The following is an 18,718-nucleotide window of genomic DNA, read 5'->3' as shown; positions in this document are numbered from 1 at the left end:
TTGAGGAGGACGACTGTACCTACTCTGCTGAAACAGAGGTGATGGAATATTTGAAATCTGCTGGGTCTGAGCTGGGTGTTCTTAGCCAGGTACAACACAGCCACACCATCAAGCGCACCAGTCGAAAGGCTTTTTAGCCTCGGCAATCTTGTGCTTACACCCAGAAGGAACAGACTGTCAAGTGAACGCTTTGAGAGACTTACATTAATGAGATACAACAACTTTTTCAAAAACAACACAGCTAAGTAGTACAAAAAATGTTTTGGAAAACATGAGTGCATACAGCATGCAGGAAATATGGTGCTCATTGGTTTGAGGAAGTTTCAGAGGAATTCTGTTTGTTAACCAAAGTTCAGAGTTAACTTCACTTCGTTGAATCACATGACATGATTACATACATTATGTATGAATATGTTACTCATTGCTTTGAAAATGTAAAATTTTAATGTTTACTGCGTGAAATATGTCATGTATAACATTTCTTAAGTTAAGCTTTTTTGTTATTCAGATATGTTGCAGAAAAATATATTTGTTATTCTGGAATTGTGTTTCTTAGTTAAAGAAAGTTACATTCCTTACTAAAAAATGTAATTATTAAAGAATGTTTTGTTTTTATAGAGTGTAATAAAGATGATTCAGGAAGCAAAAAGGCTAAACTATTTCATGTTGACTTGTATTTTTTTTAAAAATTATTTATTATTTAGAGAGTTTAATTTCTATTGTTTGTCCACTCAAGGTTTATGGGGAAGTATTTAGTTAAATTACTTATTGAGTAATTAAGTTACTTTTCAGACACAGTAATTAGATAAGTATTTTAAATACAATATTGATTAAGTAATTAGTAATAGTAATTAATTACTTTTTTAAAGTAACTTACCCAACACTGCATCTTATGCCATCAGCTTGTCCTAGGTCACGGTTTCCTTCCACATATAGCTTTGCAAAAATTGCATAAAAAGCGCTTGCAGCAACAAAAACATAATATTCCAGAAACATACTTTGCCGATCCGATCAGCTGTTCGTAACACTTCCCACATTGAAAAAGATGTCAGCACGAATGATCGCATGTCTGCCATTCCCTGCCCGAAAACGGAAGTGACGTCATTTTCGCGGAAAATGTAGTTTTTTACTTGTAGGCCTTAAAAGCCTATACTGGTGTTTTTATAAGTCATGTTTGACTTTATGCTTTTCTGAATAGTTTCTGGGATGCTTAGAACTCAAATTGCACTGCTGGAAATAGTTTATTTATTTTGATGCACATGCTGTTTTGTTTGCAAATTTGCATCATAGGATTGTTTTTCGTTTTTCCTGCAGTATATAAAAATTGCTCTATCTCAAAATTAAAACTATGAAGACACTCAAAATAAATTTCCTGTTGTTGTAAACTATTTTTTGCAACTTTTTTGTATTTAAAGTTTTAAGGGATGAGCCTCTTAAATTTCTCCAATTAGAAATATATGTAAAAAAAACAAAAACGATTTTCAATTTTTTTGTAGTTTATTGCACTTTTTTTTGCAATTAATGTAGTTACTATGGACTTAATGCAGACATATTAGTATAATATTGGCTATAACAGTTGTATTGATGTATAGCAACTTGAAATGCTCCCAAAAATGGCACTACAACATGTAAAAATATAAAGTAAGCTCTGGCGGACTTGGTTCTATGGTAGGTCTTAAAGGGTTAAAGGATATTTGAAGTTTATTTTAACCTGGTACATTTCTGACTAACATGTCTGTGGAGGGGGTGTGGTCTCTGGCTCCACTGCAGTGGAGGGTGGTATAGCGGGCTCAAGGGGCAGTGCTAGTCTGGCTGGCAGGACAGCTGCTGCCACTCAGTAATCAGGTTCTTCCATCTTTTCAGTGACGCTGGGACATAAGGAGAGAGACAAGTGTGGAGTGCAGAAGCAGCTGGAAAGCTGACTGCCCCGATGTCAAAACGACAAAAGAGAACATTGTTGTGTAAAAAAATCTACTGTCCTTTATGGCTTATGTTAATGCTGCACTTACCACCTCTGATGTAGAAATCCAGGAAAATGGTGCAGTTTTCCAATACACAAATTCTTCATTATGTGGATTCCTTGTCCTTGGATCCTTGTCCTGTTAGCTGTTGGACGCATTTGACTCTGGAATAATTTGGTACATTCCTTTTGCTGTTCCAGTATGTTTGAGTTATACAATATGATAGTATCTTCACTAAAGTGAAGATTAAAAGTGGGATTCTGTCATAGCCTCATATCTGGCAAAAATGGAGACAGCCTGTTCATATGACCTAAAGAACAACAGGCACATTAATGGAGGAATGCACCAGATTGAAATAAGCTGGAATTACATTTACAGTTTTGGACAATCTTTCATATCCCTTGTTTGTCCATAAAAACACTAACAGCATGCAGACATTTCATGAGCATTCAGGATTATAACTCTCAAGCTACAAAGTTGCCATTATGTCATTATATTTCATGCTTTTTTAATGGCCGTGTTTGGATATACTATGCCTATACTATTTATTTGATCTGTGCTAGGAATTTTATAAATATTCTTATGTAAGTGCTGAGAAAGAAACTGGCCTGTGAAAAAATTATTTTAAACTAAGTCACAAAGTGACAAATATGCTCCAATTTCTCAGAAAGGGGCCAAATTCTGTGAAACTGTGTGTATTTTTATCTCTAAAGGGGGAACTAAACTAGACGCTGCAGTTTTCTGTTGCTATTTATACATTTTGTGTCATGAAATGTCTGTTGTCCATAATACTATGACAACAATGCAAAAAAAAAGAAAATCATGAAGGTGTGATAATGTAATTAATATTGTAAATCGTAAATAATTTCTTATGCAAAACTAGTTAAAACAATTGTTTATATAAAATATTTATTGAACAGCACATGACTTTTACAAAACACTTTCTGAAAATAATTTCAGCAACACCCGTAGGAAAAAAAAAAAAAAAAAAGTAAAGTTATTTTTGAAAGAAGAAGAAGAGGAAGAAGGTACATCCTTTTTCAGTTCTAATGTTTCTAATATATCAGGACATAACAAAATGTTATGGCCTCAGCTGAACTTATTCCAATGTGTCATTATTTACTTAACAAAACTGAAGCCAAAATGGAGGAGAAGTGTGTTAAAAAGTATACCCCATGATTCAAAAGCTTGTAGAATCAGCTTTAAGAGTAATAGCTTGAGGTAATACGTTTCTGTTTGAGTTTATCAGTCTCTCACAATATTGTAGAGTAACTTTTACCGTCTCTTCTCGACAACCTTACAGCCCAGGTCACTGAGGTTTGAAAACAGCATTCACAAAGTCCTGCATTAAAGTTGGATTGCGGTTTAGATCATTGCAATAATTTGCTATAATCTGTTGTAGAGTTGCTGCTGTGCTTGGGATCCTTGTCCGGTTGCTTTAGCTGTTGGACAGATGGCCTCACATTTGACTCTAGAATACTTAGAGTCAAATCTGAGTCCTTACTTACAGGTAGAGATGGCACGATACCACTTTTTTATGTCCGATACCGATATCATAAATTTGGATATCTGCCGATACCGATATGAATCCGATATAGTGTGTTTTTTAATCAATAAAACAGTTTTTTAAATATCTTGCTGCATTTTGTATAAGTTCATACTCAAGTTTAAAACAACAACTACACTAAAGCTATTCTGTTATACCTGTATGCAAAAAAAAAACAAATTTCATAGTTCAGCAATACTGATCAATCTAATAAACTTAAACCTACACCATCCTCCCTATTCTGGTATTTTAAAGAGTACTTAGCATAAATATTAAGCAACCTAACTAATAGGGTTCCAACTCCCAGCAACAACAAAAATAAATAAATAAAAAATAGGGAACCACCCCTCACGCTCCACCTCATGATGCTTAATCGACGTAATCAACCTTAATTTGATGCAGTGTGAAAAAAAATGCACAGAAATCAATTATTTTTCAAGAAATATTAAATAGATTCAACATCTTTCTTCAACAAAATTGCAGACTGCACAGATGGTACCTTCCCAAAGGAAAAAGTACTATAGCTTACTAGGGTGTATATATATATATTAGACTTAATAGTCACTATATACAGTAATTGACTTCTATTCATTTTACATCTAATTAAAACTTTGGGTGTCAGATACTTATTTATTAAAAGCTAGACATTTTAAATGAGAATAAGAAAGAAAAGTATGTCTTTGTGCCCCCTTTTCCCTGTTAATGCCCTATCGGCCCCCCTGGCTAAACTTTGCTAGATCCGCCCCTGCACAGTTACCAGCCAGCTACGTAGAAAAAGATCCTCGAGTAGAAAGTAATATTAAATACATTCTAACAACAGCTGATCAAGCTTAAACGTGCTGCTGTTGTTCAGCCGCTGGTTTCCTCTTTCTGGTGCAAAGTGGGCCAAAAGCAAACTAGAGACACGGACTCGCGACAGAAAAGCCGATCAGCTGATCGTTAAGCAGTTTCATGATTGAAGTAGCAGTGAGAAGAGGCAGTCGCTCCATATATCGTTTGTTAAGCTTAACGCAGGAATGCTTTACAAACATTCAGAGATGGACTTACACACTTGCTTTACTTCTCTCGGGGATAACTTTGTCGGAGATGAAATGCCGGGTTGCTAGCGAAGCTCCACATGCTATCCAGACCACCGACAGGTCCCGCATGCCACAGCCGCTCTATCACGTGATGCATACTGCTCCAACGTGCTAACGTTCTGAGGTGAGTTACGGCGTGTTGCAAGTTTTGTGAGGTGCTTTCGTGATATTTAATGGATCGGATTACATTTTTTATTTTTCTCCGATATCCGATCCAGTAATTTAGGTCAGTATCGGACCGATACCGATACGTAATATCGGATCGGTCCATCTCTACTTACAGGTATACATTATTTTTGCTGTTCCTGTATGTTTATATCATACAATATTCTAGTATCTTTTTAAGACTAAAGTGAAGATTAAAAGTGTGATTCTGTAATAGCCCAATCAACCGCAAACTACAATGAATTCATCAAAGACAGAATATCGTTTTATTTGTTGTTTCTTCCATTTTTCTATTTCAAACAAAATGTAAACAGTTTGTGCAGAAACAATAAACACATTAAGATTACAGAAATATCTGAACATGGTAACTCACTATCATGAAATAATTACAAACAAATTTACAATAAAATCATGGCCTGGTAATCCGGTTGTTCAGTGATGACGCGACGAATCCTACTTCCGGGTCTAAAGTAGTCTGCGTTTAATATGGCTTTTGTGTTGTTAACATGTTTAATGTTATGTATTTTCTTCTATTTGATCTCAAAAAGCTCCTAAAACAGTCAGTGATCACTGTTGACCTCCCTCGGCTTTTATTACCGCTAATCATTTATTTAAGCTCAGTTTTTAAAACCTTAGTATGTAACTACAGCCCAGCCCATGCAGCAGTATATGAATGACTAACCTCGTATTGTGGATGGATTATCTCAGTTGTTCTCCTGGCTGAAGTTTGGTCCTTTTACAGCATCCTGCCATGCGATTACATTTGTTTCTGACCACCGAGAACACTCACGTTAACTTTTATCGAGTGGAAAAAAAGTTAGCTTGTTTATATTATGCTAACATAGCTGTGTCGCTAGCGGTCACGTAGCACATCATTATATACCAGCTAGCCCAACTTCAGTAACCCTACAAATGTCACTGCTGTTTAGTTTTCTGTCTTCATTTATGCTGGAAGTGATAGCAGAGCTGTACGTTTTAATTTGTTTCCAAAACCCCGCAGTCAGGACATGCTATATTGTATTTAGATAGAAGCTAGCGAGCTAACTCCCTGCTAACTTCTAACTCTGTTAAATGTCATAAATTCCGTTTTCATGGATGCCTGGATGTTAAACTCAATTGTTACACCTGGTAGAGCAGAACGCTGATCATTTTATTAAAGATGAAAGACTTTAGACAGTTTTTCAACTCTCAGTAATGCCACAGTGATATATGGACCTGCAGCGGAGTTTAGACCCAGACACGGCTAGTGATGTCAGACTGAACAACCGGATAGCACACTGAGGCTGACTTTTGACCTTTTTTTCAAGGCACATTAAATGTGCATCTGTTATTATCAGATGTGAAATGGCAGAGCTCAGACACTCAAAAACTTACGGTAACTAAGTAACTTGGATTGTATTCAAGCTGGTCAACAAACACTTCAAGTGACATTCAATTTCTGTTAAACAACAGGAAAACTGATTGGAAAGAAAAAAACCCCCAAAATTGAGCGCTGTGAAAATGTTCAACAAGGTGTATACTTCAAATAAACGTATTGCGCCTTTGGTATTGAAGCAAATGAATCTCAAAAACTATGAATTACACTTGTTGCTAAACAATTACTTTATATTTCCTTTTCATCATGGCGTGTTTGACACAGTGAGAAGTAACAGCTCCGCTTCTGGATTTTCACTGGTCTCTAGAGCCTGCCGGAGTTTTTCCCAGAACAACTCTGTGTTCTCTGCAGCTTGTGGCCAGCTCAGGTAGGTTTTCTTCTTCAACATCTTCCTCATGCGGTGGTAGGGAGACAGCAGATAGCTGGGAATGTCCTCCAGAAACACCAGGATAAGTATGTCCTTCTGCTCATCAAACAGACGAAAACTAAAGATGGAGAAAAAGAAACTCAAGTGCTTTATGTCTTGAATTCCTGAAGTCATTGTAAGACAAAGACACAAAACTGATTCGAAAGAATAAAATAAAACAAATAATAACACATTAAGGAGGAGAATAAAAGCTGGAAAATTTTTTTTTAAGAAGTTTTATGCATGCCAGTTTGAAAGGTTCAGGTTAAATGCCACTAAACAGGTTAATTGCAATACTTGCTTTTTCAAATATTATTCAGTTCTGACTAGCAAGGCAAATGTCTTGGGTAATCCTCAGAGTATGGAGGATTAACTGCAGAGGTAACGTGTCAGCTGTAGATATGACAAAAGACATTCTGGCGTGTGCAGCAGTTTGCTGGAGTTTATACTTTTGGTGTAGGATTATTTTCCTTGGAAAAACTGCTGTAGTGGGTAACGTTGAATTGTTGTTAATTTTATCAAGTTCCATATAGTGGTAAAAACTACTATCAATGTTTTTTTTAAATTGAAAGGTAAATAACTAGGTAAAACAATAAGGATTCTAGAAAACCTGCAATCACATAAATGGGGAAGTGAACCGTAATATGTGTCATGTTTAGTGCCGTGGGACAGGCGGGACCCAAACGCAGGACTGACAGAAATAGAGGGATGAACTCAAAGAGGCAACTTTTATTGCGCTGAAGCAGAAAACAAACAAAACCTGGAACTCACGAAAACAAAATCTAAACTGGAAGGCAAAGAACTAAAAGACTAGAAAACAGGGAGCTAGCTATTACCAGGGATGTGAAAAAACACAGAAAAAGTCACAGCACATGGGACAACATGACGACAGGCAGAGCAAAACACAGGGCTTAAATACACAAGCGAATAAGGAGGGAATTAGACACAGGAGGAGAGCACATCTGGGAGTAATCAGACATAACCAGACTGGGAGGAAGCAAAACTGAAAAATCTCACATAGCACACGAGACTATCAAAGTACAGGAAACATTCACAAAGATGCGGATTTGACACTGAGGCAACGAGACATGACTGAAGAGACATGGGGAACATGAATACAAGAGTGACTAGACATGAAACGTTGAACACTGGGAAGGCAAAGTAACAGAAACCTAAAGCCAAGGAACTAATATATATATCGCAATAAAGAGAACCAAAATCGTGAAGAACAACAAATCCAAGAATATAACTTAAACTAGAATTACAGTGACAGTATGCCAATTGTTTATTGCTGGCTAACAGTTCCTTCATATGAATTATTGCCTTTCTGTTAATTCATTAGGTGATGAAAACTAATTGTAAATTTCATTTGAAAAAGTTATCAGAACATTTTCTAAACAAATTAGTGTAATAAAAAAAAAACAAGTTCAGTTTTGAAAAGAATGAGCTCCAAGAAAAAGCTTTTTTAAATATATTATTATATTATGCCATTTTTATTATTACTTATAACTGAGTTGTCACTCAAACCTCTAGATCTGTCCCTTTCTACCCAGCAAAAATGCATCCATCCATCCATCCATCCATCCATCCATCCATTCATTCAATTTCTTTTGCTTATCTGGGGCTGGGTCACAGAGGCAGCAGCCTAAGTAGAGAAGCCCAGACCTCCCTCTTCCCGGCCACCCCCATCAGCTTGTCCAGGGGAATACCAAAGCGTTCTCAGGCCAGCTGAGAGATGTAATCTCTCCAGTGTGTCCTGGGTCTGCCCGGGCCTCCTCCTGGTAGGACATGCCCAGAACACCTCACCCAGGAGGCATCCTTGTCAGATACCCAAACCATGTCAACTGGCTCCTTTCAATGTGGGGGAACAGCAGCTCTACTCTAAGCTCCTCCCAGATGGCCGAACTGCTCTATCTTTAACGGAGCGGCCAGGCACCCTTCGGAGACAGCTTATTTCCACTGCTTGTATCCAGGGTCTCGTTCTTGTGATCACTACCCAAAGCTTGTGACCATAGGTGAGGGTAGGGATGTAGATCAACCGATAAATTGTGAGCTTCGTTTCTATGCTCAGCTTTCTCTTCACCACGATGAACTAGTACAGCGTCCACATCACTGCAGCTGCAGCACCAATCAGTCTGTTGATCTCCCCTCCCTTCTCCCCTCACTCGTAAACAAGACCCCAAGATACTTAAACTCTTCCCCTTGGGGCAGTAACTCGTCCCTGACCCAGAGTGGGCACGAAACCTTTTTCCGGCTGAGGACCATGGCCTCAGATTGGAGGTGCTGATTCCCATTCGCACTCAGCTGCGAACTGCTCCAGTGTAAGCTGGAGGCTGTCACCTGATGAAGCCAACAGAACCACATCAGCTGCGAAAAGCAGAGATGAGATTCTGAGACCACCCAAGTGGCAAACTCCCATGCACCCTCAAGCATCCTTGAGGGTGCATGGTAAACAGCTGGTCCAGTTTTCTGCAACCGGGACAAAAACCACATTGTTCTTCCTGTATTCAAGGTTCAAATAAAAAAGGGACTCTCCTTTCCAGTACCATGGTATAGACTTTCCCAGGGAGGCTGAGGAGTGTCCACCTGTAGTTGGAACACACCCTCCAGTTTCCCTTCTTGAAGATGGTAACCACCATCTCAGTTTGCCAATCCAGATTACAAAACCCTGATCTCCATGAAACATTGTCGAGAGCTTTCAGGAGTTCAGGGCAAACTTCATTCACTCCAGCGGCCCTCACTGCCCCAGTGATCTCACCCTCGGAGATAGATAAGTTGTCCTGTTCATCCCATTCCTCTAAGGAAGACGTGTCAGTGGGATTTAGGAGGTCCTTTAAGTATTCCTTCTACTGCCCATCTACTGTCCTCAGTCAAAGTCAGCTGTACTCGACCACACTATACACAGTGCAGGTTGAGCACCGCTTTCCCCTCCTGAGTCACCTGACAGTTTGCCAGATTCTCTTTGAGGCAGTTCAAAAGTCTTTTTCCATGACCTCTATGATCTCCTCCCACACCTGGGTTTTTACTTCAGCCACTACCAGAGCTGTGTTCCGGTTGGCCTGTTGGTACTTATCAGTGGCCTCCGAAGTCCCACAGCCTAACTAAGCCCAATAGGACTCCCTCTTTAGCCTGATGGTTTCCTTTAACTCTGGTGTCAACCATTTGGTTTAGTTGTTACCACCACAACAGGCATCAATCAGCAGTGGAGGTGCTGAACATACAGGGAGTGCAGAATTATTAGGCAAATTAATATTTTGTCCACATCATCCTCTTCATGCATGTTGTCTTACTCCAAGCTGTATAGGCTCGAAAGCCTACTACCAATTAAGTATATTAGGTGATGTGCATCTCTGTAATGAGAAGGGGTGTGGTCTAATGACATCAACACCCTATATCAGGTGTGCATAATTATTAGGCAACGTCCTTTCCTTTGGCAAAATGGGTCAAAAGAAGGACTTGACGGGCTCAGAAAAGTCAAAATAGTGAGATATCTTGCAGAGGGATGCAGCAGTCTCAAAATTGCAAAGCTTCTGAAGCGTGATCATCGAACAATCAAGCGTTTCATTCAAAATAGTCAATAGGGTCGCAAGAAGTGTGTGGAAAAACCAAGGTGCAAAATAACTGCCCATGAACTGAGAAAAGTCAAGCGTGCAGCTGCCAAGATGCCACTTGCCACCAGTTTGGCCATATTTCAGAGCTGCAACATCACTGGAGTGCCCAAAAGCACAAGGTGTGCAATACTCAGAGACATGGCCAAGGAAAGAAAGGCTGAAAGACGACCACCACTGAACAAGACACACAAGCTGAAACGTCAAGACTGGGCCAAGAAATATCTCAAGACTGATTTTTCTAAGGTTTTATGGACTGATGAAATGAGAGTGAGTCTTGATGGGCCAGATGGATGGGCCCGTGGCTGGATTGGTAAAGGGCAGAGAGCTCCAGTCCGACTCAGATGCCAGCAAGGTGGAGGTGGAGTACTGGTTTGGGCTGGTATCATCAAAGATGAGCTTGTGGGGCCTTTTCGGGTTGAGGATGGAGTCAAGCTCAACTCCCAGTCCTACTGCCAGTTTCTGGAAGACACCTTCTTCAAGCAGTGGTACAGGAAGAAGTCTGCATTCTTCAAGAAAAACATGATTTTCATGCAGGACAATGCTCCATCACACGCGTCCAAGTACTCCACAGCGTGGCTGGCAAGAAAGTGTATAAAAGAAGAAAAACTAATGACATGGCCTCCTTGTTCACCTGATCTGAACCCCATTGAGAACCCGTGGTCCATCATCAAATGTGAGATTTACAAGGAGGGAAAACAGTACACCTCTCTGAACAGTGTCTGGGAGGCTGTGGTTGCTGCTGCACGCAATGTTGATGGTGAACAGATCAAAACACTGACAGAATCCATGGATGGCAGGCTTTTGAGTGTCCTTGCAAAGAAAGGTGGCTATATTGGTCACTGATTTGTTTTTGTTTTGTTTTTGAATGTCAGAAATGTATATTTGTGAATGTGGAGATGTTATATTGGTTTCACTGGTAAAAATAAATAATTGAAATGGGTATATATTTGTTTTTTGTTAAGTTGCCTAATAATTGTGCACAGTAATAGTCACCTGCACACACAGATATCCCCCTAAAATAGCTAAAACTAAAAACAAACTAAAAACTACTTCCAAAAACATTCAGCTTTGATATTAATGAGTTTTTTGGGTTCATTGAGAACATGGTTGTTGTTCAATAATAAAATTATTCCTCAAAAATACAACTTGCCTAATAATTCTGCACTCCCTGTAGTCCATTCAACGTCCCCAGTCTCCAAGAAGGTTGGGTACTCTGTTGTTCGGTGCATGACCGCAAATGACAGTCAGGACCCATTCCAAGACCCAGTATACAGGCAGCAAGCTGACAGGGATACTAACATACCCACCCCAGCCTGCCGCCTCTCACTTAGGGAAAGTCCAGAGTGAGACAAAGCCCAGTGTCACTTCAGGAGACTGGTTCTGGAGCCCAAGCCAATGCATTGAGGTGACCCCTGGAAATAAAAAGCCAGTACCTCTAAATCTCACGCACTAGTGCAGACTCCTTCCCCACCAGATAGGTGACATTGCATGTCCCAATCACTAATCTCGGTAGGTAGGGATCAGTCTGCCAGGGACTCCCCCCCCCCCACACACACACACACTTGGAGGGTGTGCCCATGTACCTCTGTTGGGCTGTGGCTAGCCGGGCCCCATGCCCCAGGCCCAGCCTTCAGATGCCCTTGGGCACCCTTCCTGGGTCTTGCTCCAGGGTGGGGCTCCCGTAACCCTATCACGGCAGGGTGAACTATTACCTCGATCTTCTGCTCATAGGGGTTTTTGAATTGTTCTTTGTCTGGTCCCTCACCCAGGACCAATTTGCCATAGGATACCCTACTAGGGGACAAAAGAAGCCCCTGACGACATAGCCCCTGGGATTCCTGGGGCACACGGAGCCCTCCACCATGATAAGTTAATAATTCGCAGAGGGACAAAATGAGTGTTTTCAATCAAATTAGTTCAAATTCTTCTTACTCCCATGTGCTTTAATGCCAAATGTGTTGTGCCTTCAGAGATGCTCTTCTGCATATCTTGTTTGTAACAAGTGGTTAATTGAGTTACTGTTCAATTCATATGAGCTTAAAGTAGTCTGCTCATTCTCCTCTGACCATCAACAAGGCATTTCTACCCAGAAAACTTTCACTCAATAGATATTTTATCTTTTTAGACCTTTCTCTGCAAACCCCAGAGATGGTTGTGTGGGAAAAATACCAGTAGATCAGCAGTTTCTGAAACACTCAAATAAAAAACCATGCCACTTTCACTCACTTTTCCTCCTGATGCTCAGTTTGAACTTCAGCTTGATCATATCTACATGATTAAATGCTTGACTTGTGATTGGATGATTAGATATTTGTCTTAATTAAGTGTAGTGTATCTACACATGAGTCTAGATACACTACAAAGTCACACTACATACCACTGTATGTACGATACATTGCCTGAAGGAGCCAACAGGTTACCTGGCTGCCTGGATCTCTCTGGAGCACCATTCACTCTCAAGGTATTTGTGACTGATAATACAAATGGTCTTCCGGCTTCCGTAAATGGCATCCGTGATGTTATCTATGATGGGCTTCCCTGAGAAGAGAAAATGTTACACTCAGTGGCTGTCCTCAGTAGGTCATGTAAGTACTGTGGTGACACCCTCCGGAGTACATATGAAAGTATCTTGAGGTATTGTTAGGTCTGCACTCGCTGACTCAGAGACTTATCCCCATGAACAAAGCAAGACACTTAGAGCTCAGACCATTCAACTTGCAAGGGAAGCCGGTCGGATCAGGATCTTGGAACTGAAAGCTCCTCCCCTGATCCCAGCCAACTCCTAAAAACCAGCGTCCCCTCGCAGCCTTTTATTCAGTGACACACAACCATTGTAAAACCCATATGGTACGTCATAAAAGCTAAGGCACTGTGTGTGTGTGCGTGTGTGCATGTGTGTCTCTGTATATGTGACTTCCTGCTGGTCATAAAAGGGTCATCTTCCCTGTACATGGCTTAACTCCTTTAACAGTCCACCATATACAAGCACAGGTGAGCCCATACATGGCAGGAAGTAAACATTCCTTACTAAATAAGCGAACCAGTACCTTACATGCAATTGTCTGCAGTTAAACACCATAGCTAATAGCATCCCCCACCATCCTAGATGTAGGGGAGGGAAAGAAAAATATCTGAACATGCAGTTCAAAACAACGTTTGCAATTTCAAGCACAACAATGACAACTTTTATCAAAAGTACTCCAACAGGTATCTGCTGTTAGGTAGTCTCACTACCTATCTATCTATCCATACATTTTTTAGTTCACAGAGGCCTATTAGTTAAAGTGAATTTGAATGTATGTATTTGAAATGTGGGAGACGTTGAAGAATCCACACATGCATAGGAAGAACAGGTAATGTAAAGATCTTTTGCATTTGATGTTTTGTTGAGCTGTATGTCCAGATTTTGCTCTTTTGCACCCTCTGGTGGTGAACTATGGAGGGTAGCGTTGTTTGCAGTTTGGGTCTCCACCCAGCCACTCTTTTGCTAGCACACATGGTGTCTGCATGCTGCAGCTTATGGTTAGCTCCACACATGGAGAAAGTAATGTTCAAAGTTAGAAAAAGAGAAGAAATAAGTGAGAAAAAAGATGCAGAATAAGATAATAAGGCTACAAAGGACTATTTAGTCCCTCCTGGATGTCAGCTAACAAGGTTTGTGTACTTTAAATGTTTTATTTTCTGTTATTAAGGACTTTTGATTGATTGGCACCAAGTACAAGAGTGCATTTTGATGTGATGTTTTTTGTTTTATTGTTTTCGTCCACGACCTGTTCTCATGGGTTGTCAAGACCAGAATAAACCCTTTTTTATAACTCTACATCCTACGTCAATGTTTGAGGGTGCTACAGGAAACCTCCAATGAGACAGGCCCGAGCTAGCGGGTTCAAACCCAGAGCTTTTATACTGTCTGGCATCACTGCTGTAAAGCCACTGACCTTTAATTAATGGTAAATTTTATAATAGCAATTTTTAAAATGTAAATTAAACTGTATGCAACTTAAATAAGGAAGATCTGCTGTCATGCTTCTGCCTGCTGTCCTGGGTGTTGGGTTGCCAGTCTGTTTATTGCATCACTACAACTTTCCCACACTGCCACTCTCAATACTGATATCCTTATTGTGCAACCTGATCTTCTTGCTTGCATTCTTTGAACCAGTCAACCACCGCTCTGTGTGGTTTAAACCTATGCTTAACACCAGTCTTCCTTTCAGACTCTGTTCCGTGCAACCCACCTCCTCCCTATCTCGACCTTGCCCAAATCTCTCAGAGGAAAAACACCAGTACCTAGACTCCAGGGGGCCCTGCCCTGAATCCTGTCACTAATGGGATTCTGTTCTTCCATGACAGGTCACTGATGTTTAATCACCAAATACACTGATTAATTTTACTGTATCAATGAATCATGTTCATTACTTTCAAATGATCTCCCCTAATTGAACTGACACCGATAAACCTTTGATTGAGGCCATGCAAAGCTACTGTAGTAGTGTTAACAAATTAAAATGTAGTTACTAGGGTGTCTGAATGTGAAAAACAGAAAATAAAAGAAAGAAAATGTTTACTTTGTTGGACAAGTAGGTTGAGGATCACCAAAACTAATGTTCTAGATTTAATTGCTCTATATATAGTTTTTTTTAATCCGGAATGAAGTGATGGGCAAAAACAGGCTAACTGAGAGACATTTTCAAGTCAAAAAATCACCATTTAACTTTGAATTCAAGCCTGCAGTCTTACCTGGTTCAAAGTCTCGATGGTGTAGGCACAGTCTCCAGCCCTGTTCTCCTTCCAGTTTTGGTAAGAGCTTGTCAATGACCCAAGGCTCATCGTGGGTGTTGTAGGAGATAAAGGCGTCGTACTGATGAGGAGTTTTCTTGTTTTTGTGCTTTTTGTCAAAGAACCAAGCTATGAACAGGTAATAGGCATAGACGAGCTGCAATCTCATAAAATGGTAAGTGAAGGACACCACTATCAAGCATAGGATTGCACATGTGGTGCAGAGAAAACAAATAAAGCCCATGTCAACTGAGCAGAAGCGGGTGTCCAAGTCCAACAGCTTCTTACTTTTGAATTCTTGTGGATAGTTGCACGTAAAGTTATATGCATCATAAACTTGAGTTTTGCTGTCATTTATTGCCCACGAGAGAAACCAGCTGTTATCACAGTTGCAAGTGAATCCATTGCCCTGAAGGTCCAGATAAGTCAGAGCTGGTAGGGATTTTATATCTTCTTTGCGGATAACTGGATATAAATTCTGTCTTGCCTGTAGAAACTCCAGCTTTGTGAGGTTGGCATCTTTAAGGAACTCTAGAGAGTAAAGAGCTGTCCTGGATATATAAAGGCTTTTAAGGTTTGGAATTGGGAAAAACAGATCTGAAGGGAGTTCTTTAAGTTCATTTGAAGAAAGTTCAAGTAATTGCAGCTGTGGCGTGTAAACAAAGGTGTCTTTGTCCAGAGACGCAATACGGATATTCCTGGCTTTGAAACTCAAAAGACTGGTCAAACCTTGCAAAAAGTTCCCAGGCAGATAACTATGCAACCTGTGGTGTTGTGAAAAAACAAGCAGTTCCTCTAGATGGGACAGCTGAGAAAATGGAGGATCAGGCAAATTTCTACTTTCATTGTAATTGATGTGATTTTCACTCAAATCAAGTCTTCTTAAATTGATCAGAGGATTGAAAATACCTTTTTGTAGTTTATCTTGTTTAATAGAGTTCCGTTGTAGATAAAGGCAGGTAAGATTTGTCAGTCCTACAAAACTCTTATGATCAACAATTTCTATTTGATTTTCGTGTAATGACAAGTTCAGGAGGGAATGTAAGCCTTTAAATTCATCCTTTTTGATAGCAGTGAGTTTGTTTATATTTAAATACAGGTATCTAAGTTCAGGCAAATGTTCTTTGAAAGCACTGTTCAATTTAGTTATTTGGTTTGTCTGTAATTTTAGAGTTTGTAATCCTTTTAAATCCTTGAAAAGACATGGTTTCAGAGCTGTGATTGAATTCTGATAAAGATAAAGCTTTCTGAGCTTTGTCTGATTGGTGAAATCATGGCAGTCCAGTGTGCTGATGTTATTGGTGCTGAGATCCAGCTCTGAAAGAGTTGGTAGATTCCTTGTTGCAGCTGGAACCAGTGGAAGCCTGTTTTTACTCAGCGTTAAAATCCTTAAGTTCATGGATGTATTTTATTTTGTTGTCTGTCAAAACTAACTCAGTTACATTAATACACAACTTAAACAAGTATGCATTAACAAAGCTGAGCTTATTGCTTCGAAGCTGCAGAGTCCTCATTGTTGGGATGGTGCAGGAAATGTTGATCAGTGTGGTCAGGTTATGTGTCATTGCATTCATTCTCAGAATAGTTAATGATGAGTTCACTGACTCTAACAACCTTTCCATGTCCCCAAGACCCAAATGAAGCTCACTAATGTCAAGAGTAGTAACACGACTAAGAAATGTCTTGTTTTGCACGTCCCATATCATCTGTTTCTTTTTGGCTGGGCTCCCAATTTTAAACCAGGTGAGATTTGGAAAAACATCGGCAGTGATCCTGAAGACTGCGAGGGGATTTTTCGACAAATCAAGGTACTGAAGTTCTAATGATTTGTTTGTCAGTTCAAATGACTGAAAAGTGGTTAAATCATTGTTGCTTATTACCAGCTCCCGTAGATGTGGCAGATGTTGCAATATCAATTGAACTTTTGTAATGTGTTGCAGGTTGTTATGAGAAATGTCCAGAAGTTGTAAACTTGTCATGGACTTAAAAGATGTGGATGCCATTTGTTTAATGCGATTTTGATTAATTCTTAGCTCAATGAGGCAACTCAAGCCATCAAAAACATTTTCTCCCAGTGTAACAAGTTTGTTATTATTTAGATTTAATGTCTCAAGAGAACTTAGACTGGCAAACGCACCGCTTTCTATCTGTAAAATGTTGTTGCTATTAAGGTCTAACTTAGTCAAATTTAGTAGATCTTTGAAGTCTGATGCATGTATTGTTGAAATTCTATTAGAAGTTAAATCGAGGCCTGTCACAGTTGAGGGAATATCTCCAGGAACAGCTCTGAGTTTACTCCTGATACATATGGCCGTACTGTAGCTGATTCTGCAAGTCTTCAAAGAAAACCCTTCAACAGGAACAAGGAAACTGATGATGCTCAGCGTCAAGAAAATAATGTCTGGTTTGCAACATTTTGTTCCTCTTTCTAAATTGCTTTGTTCCTCATCCATTCCAAGATCCATTTTAAAATAACAAGCAGGAAAGCTTAATCCAACCAACCAGAAATGTAATGTACAGTCGTACAGTAAGCTTAAATATCACAGATAATCCTGAGAATTAAAAAAAAAATCATACAAATGAATAGTAAACAACACAACAAAATGGAAATACCTCAAAAATCAGATTTTCATGTCTTAGAGAATGTCACTTCTTATTACTTTATGTATGTATACTCAGCATAATTTAGATCAAACTAAAACTAAAGCAACAGGAATAATCTTCATTGTAAATACTGTATTCTTATACTTACGACATCACATTGGTGTAAACAGTCCTTCTGTTCTAAAGGAAATGCTTTCTGTGTCTCGAGACACTTTTCATCTGCATGTCGTATGTGCCCTCTGTCTCTTTTTTGACCAATTGGAAGGAAGTGAAAGGACCTGTGAGAACTGTGACAATCATTGATTCTCCATTCTGAAGGGTCTGGAGGCGGTATAAGAGTTCCAGTGTAATGAGGTAATATGGCTGGCTGTGTTGGTGTACAGAGAAAAAAAAAATACAAACTGTGTCATGGAAAGACTTTTGGACCAAAAACTTAACTGTAGTGCTGGGATGCTGGGACTTGGGCGTCCATGTCTGGAGACTAACACTTTTACTTTCCCTTGCAGCTTTTAGAAAGACTGAAACAAAAAACAAAAGGCCACATTGAAAGCATATTACCTTTCATTTAAACCTAAATGTAATACAGTCAGAAAGAATAAAACTACAAAGCAGTATTAGTAACTAAATAATGGCATTTCAGATTTTGTGGGAATTTTAGGTGTATTTTTGTATAGATTACTCTAATATGGTAAGGTGAAAAGAAGACATTTAATTAACTTAGTGAGGCTGAAAAAAGACTTGTTTAGCAAAATAAGTTTTGACAGTGAGGCTACAGAAAAGTGGCTACAGCAAAATAATCCAATAAAGTTAATCCAATAAATCCAAAACAAAAGAAAGAACCAAAGTCTCCAGGGTGAGAGGCATGAGGGGAGATGGAAGAATGATGAAAAATAGCAGGAAAGCAAACAGGTTTGAGAAGGCCACGCAGTTACTTAACAAAACAATGTACCACACATTCATTTGGTCATAGTGTGTTATCCGTCTATCCAGAGCTGTCCTGACGAGGAATGGCCAGACTCTTGCTCCTGTCATGATCTTGTAGTGAATTATGCGCGTTTTGATTGTGGAAAAAAATATAAGTTATGAAGGCCACTCTTATTTTCACTGTCATATTGTGCTGCCAATGACATCGCAGTATTTTGAGGAACTTAATCCCCCATCCTCAGTCCAGGGTATGGTGCCTACTTAGCACTGT

The 18,718-nt window shown here is 39.5% G+C and overlaps 2 protein-coding genes across 2 annotated transcripts; both read right to left on the bottom strand.

Moving 5' to 3' along the window:
• Positions 1-4,970: 4,970 nt before the first annotated feature.
• LOC146567119 (toll-like receptor 13) lies at positions 4,971-17,312 on the bottom strand. Its single transcript, XM_085286732.1, has 3 exons — positions 14,881-17,312; positions 12,564-12,681; positions 4,971-6,611 (listed from the first exon to the last, which is right to left on the bottom strand). Exons 1-3 carry the CDS (start codon positions 16,316-16,318, stop codon positions 6,371-6,373), a joined length of 1,797 nt encoding a protein of 598 aa, XP_085142858.1. The 5' UTR covers positions 16,319-17,312; the 3' UTR covers positions 4,971-6,370.
• Positions 16,290-17,384, bottom strand: LOC146567118 (uncharacterized). Its single transcript, XM_085286733.1, has one exon. It carries the CDS (start codon positions 17,382-17,384, stop codon positions 16,290-16,292), a length of 1,095 nt encoding a protein of 364 aa, XP_085142859.1.
• Positions 17,385-18,718: the final 1,334 nt, after the last annotated feature.

Source organism: Mchenga conophoros, linkage group LG9, assembly GCF_057382185.1.
Source record: "Mchenga conophoros isolate Kocher_MC1m ecotype Shallow Benthic linkage group LG9, M_conophoros_male_GT1.1, whole genome shotgun sequence".
NCBI classification, from domain to species: domain Eukaryota; kingdom Metazoa; phylum Chordata; class Actinopteri; order Cichliformes; family Cichlidae; genus Mchenga; species Mchenga conophoros.
Note: the sequence above shows the minus strand (reverse complement) of the source record. Positions and strands in the feature narration are given on the sequence as shown.

Coding starts and splice junctions, on each gene's coding strand:
- LOC146567119 (XM_085286732.1), bottom strand. CDS start 16,318: ATGAACTTAAGGATTTTAACGCTGAGTAAAAACAGGCTTCCACTGGTT. Junction 12,682..14,880: donor CCATCGAGACTTTGAACCAG/GTAAGACTGCAG, acceptor TTCTCTTCTCAG/GGAAGCCCATCATAGATAAC. Junction 6,612..12,563: donor AGAGAGATCCAGGCAGCCAG/GTAACCTGTTGG, acceptor CTCCATCTTTAG/TTTTCGTCTGTTTGATGAGC.
- LOC146567118 (XM_085286733.1), bottom strand. CDS start 17,384: ATGGATCTTGGAATGGATGAGGAACAAAGCAATTTAGAAAGAGGAACA.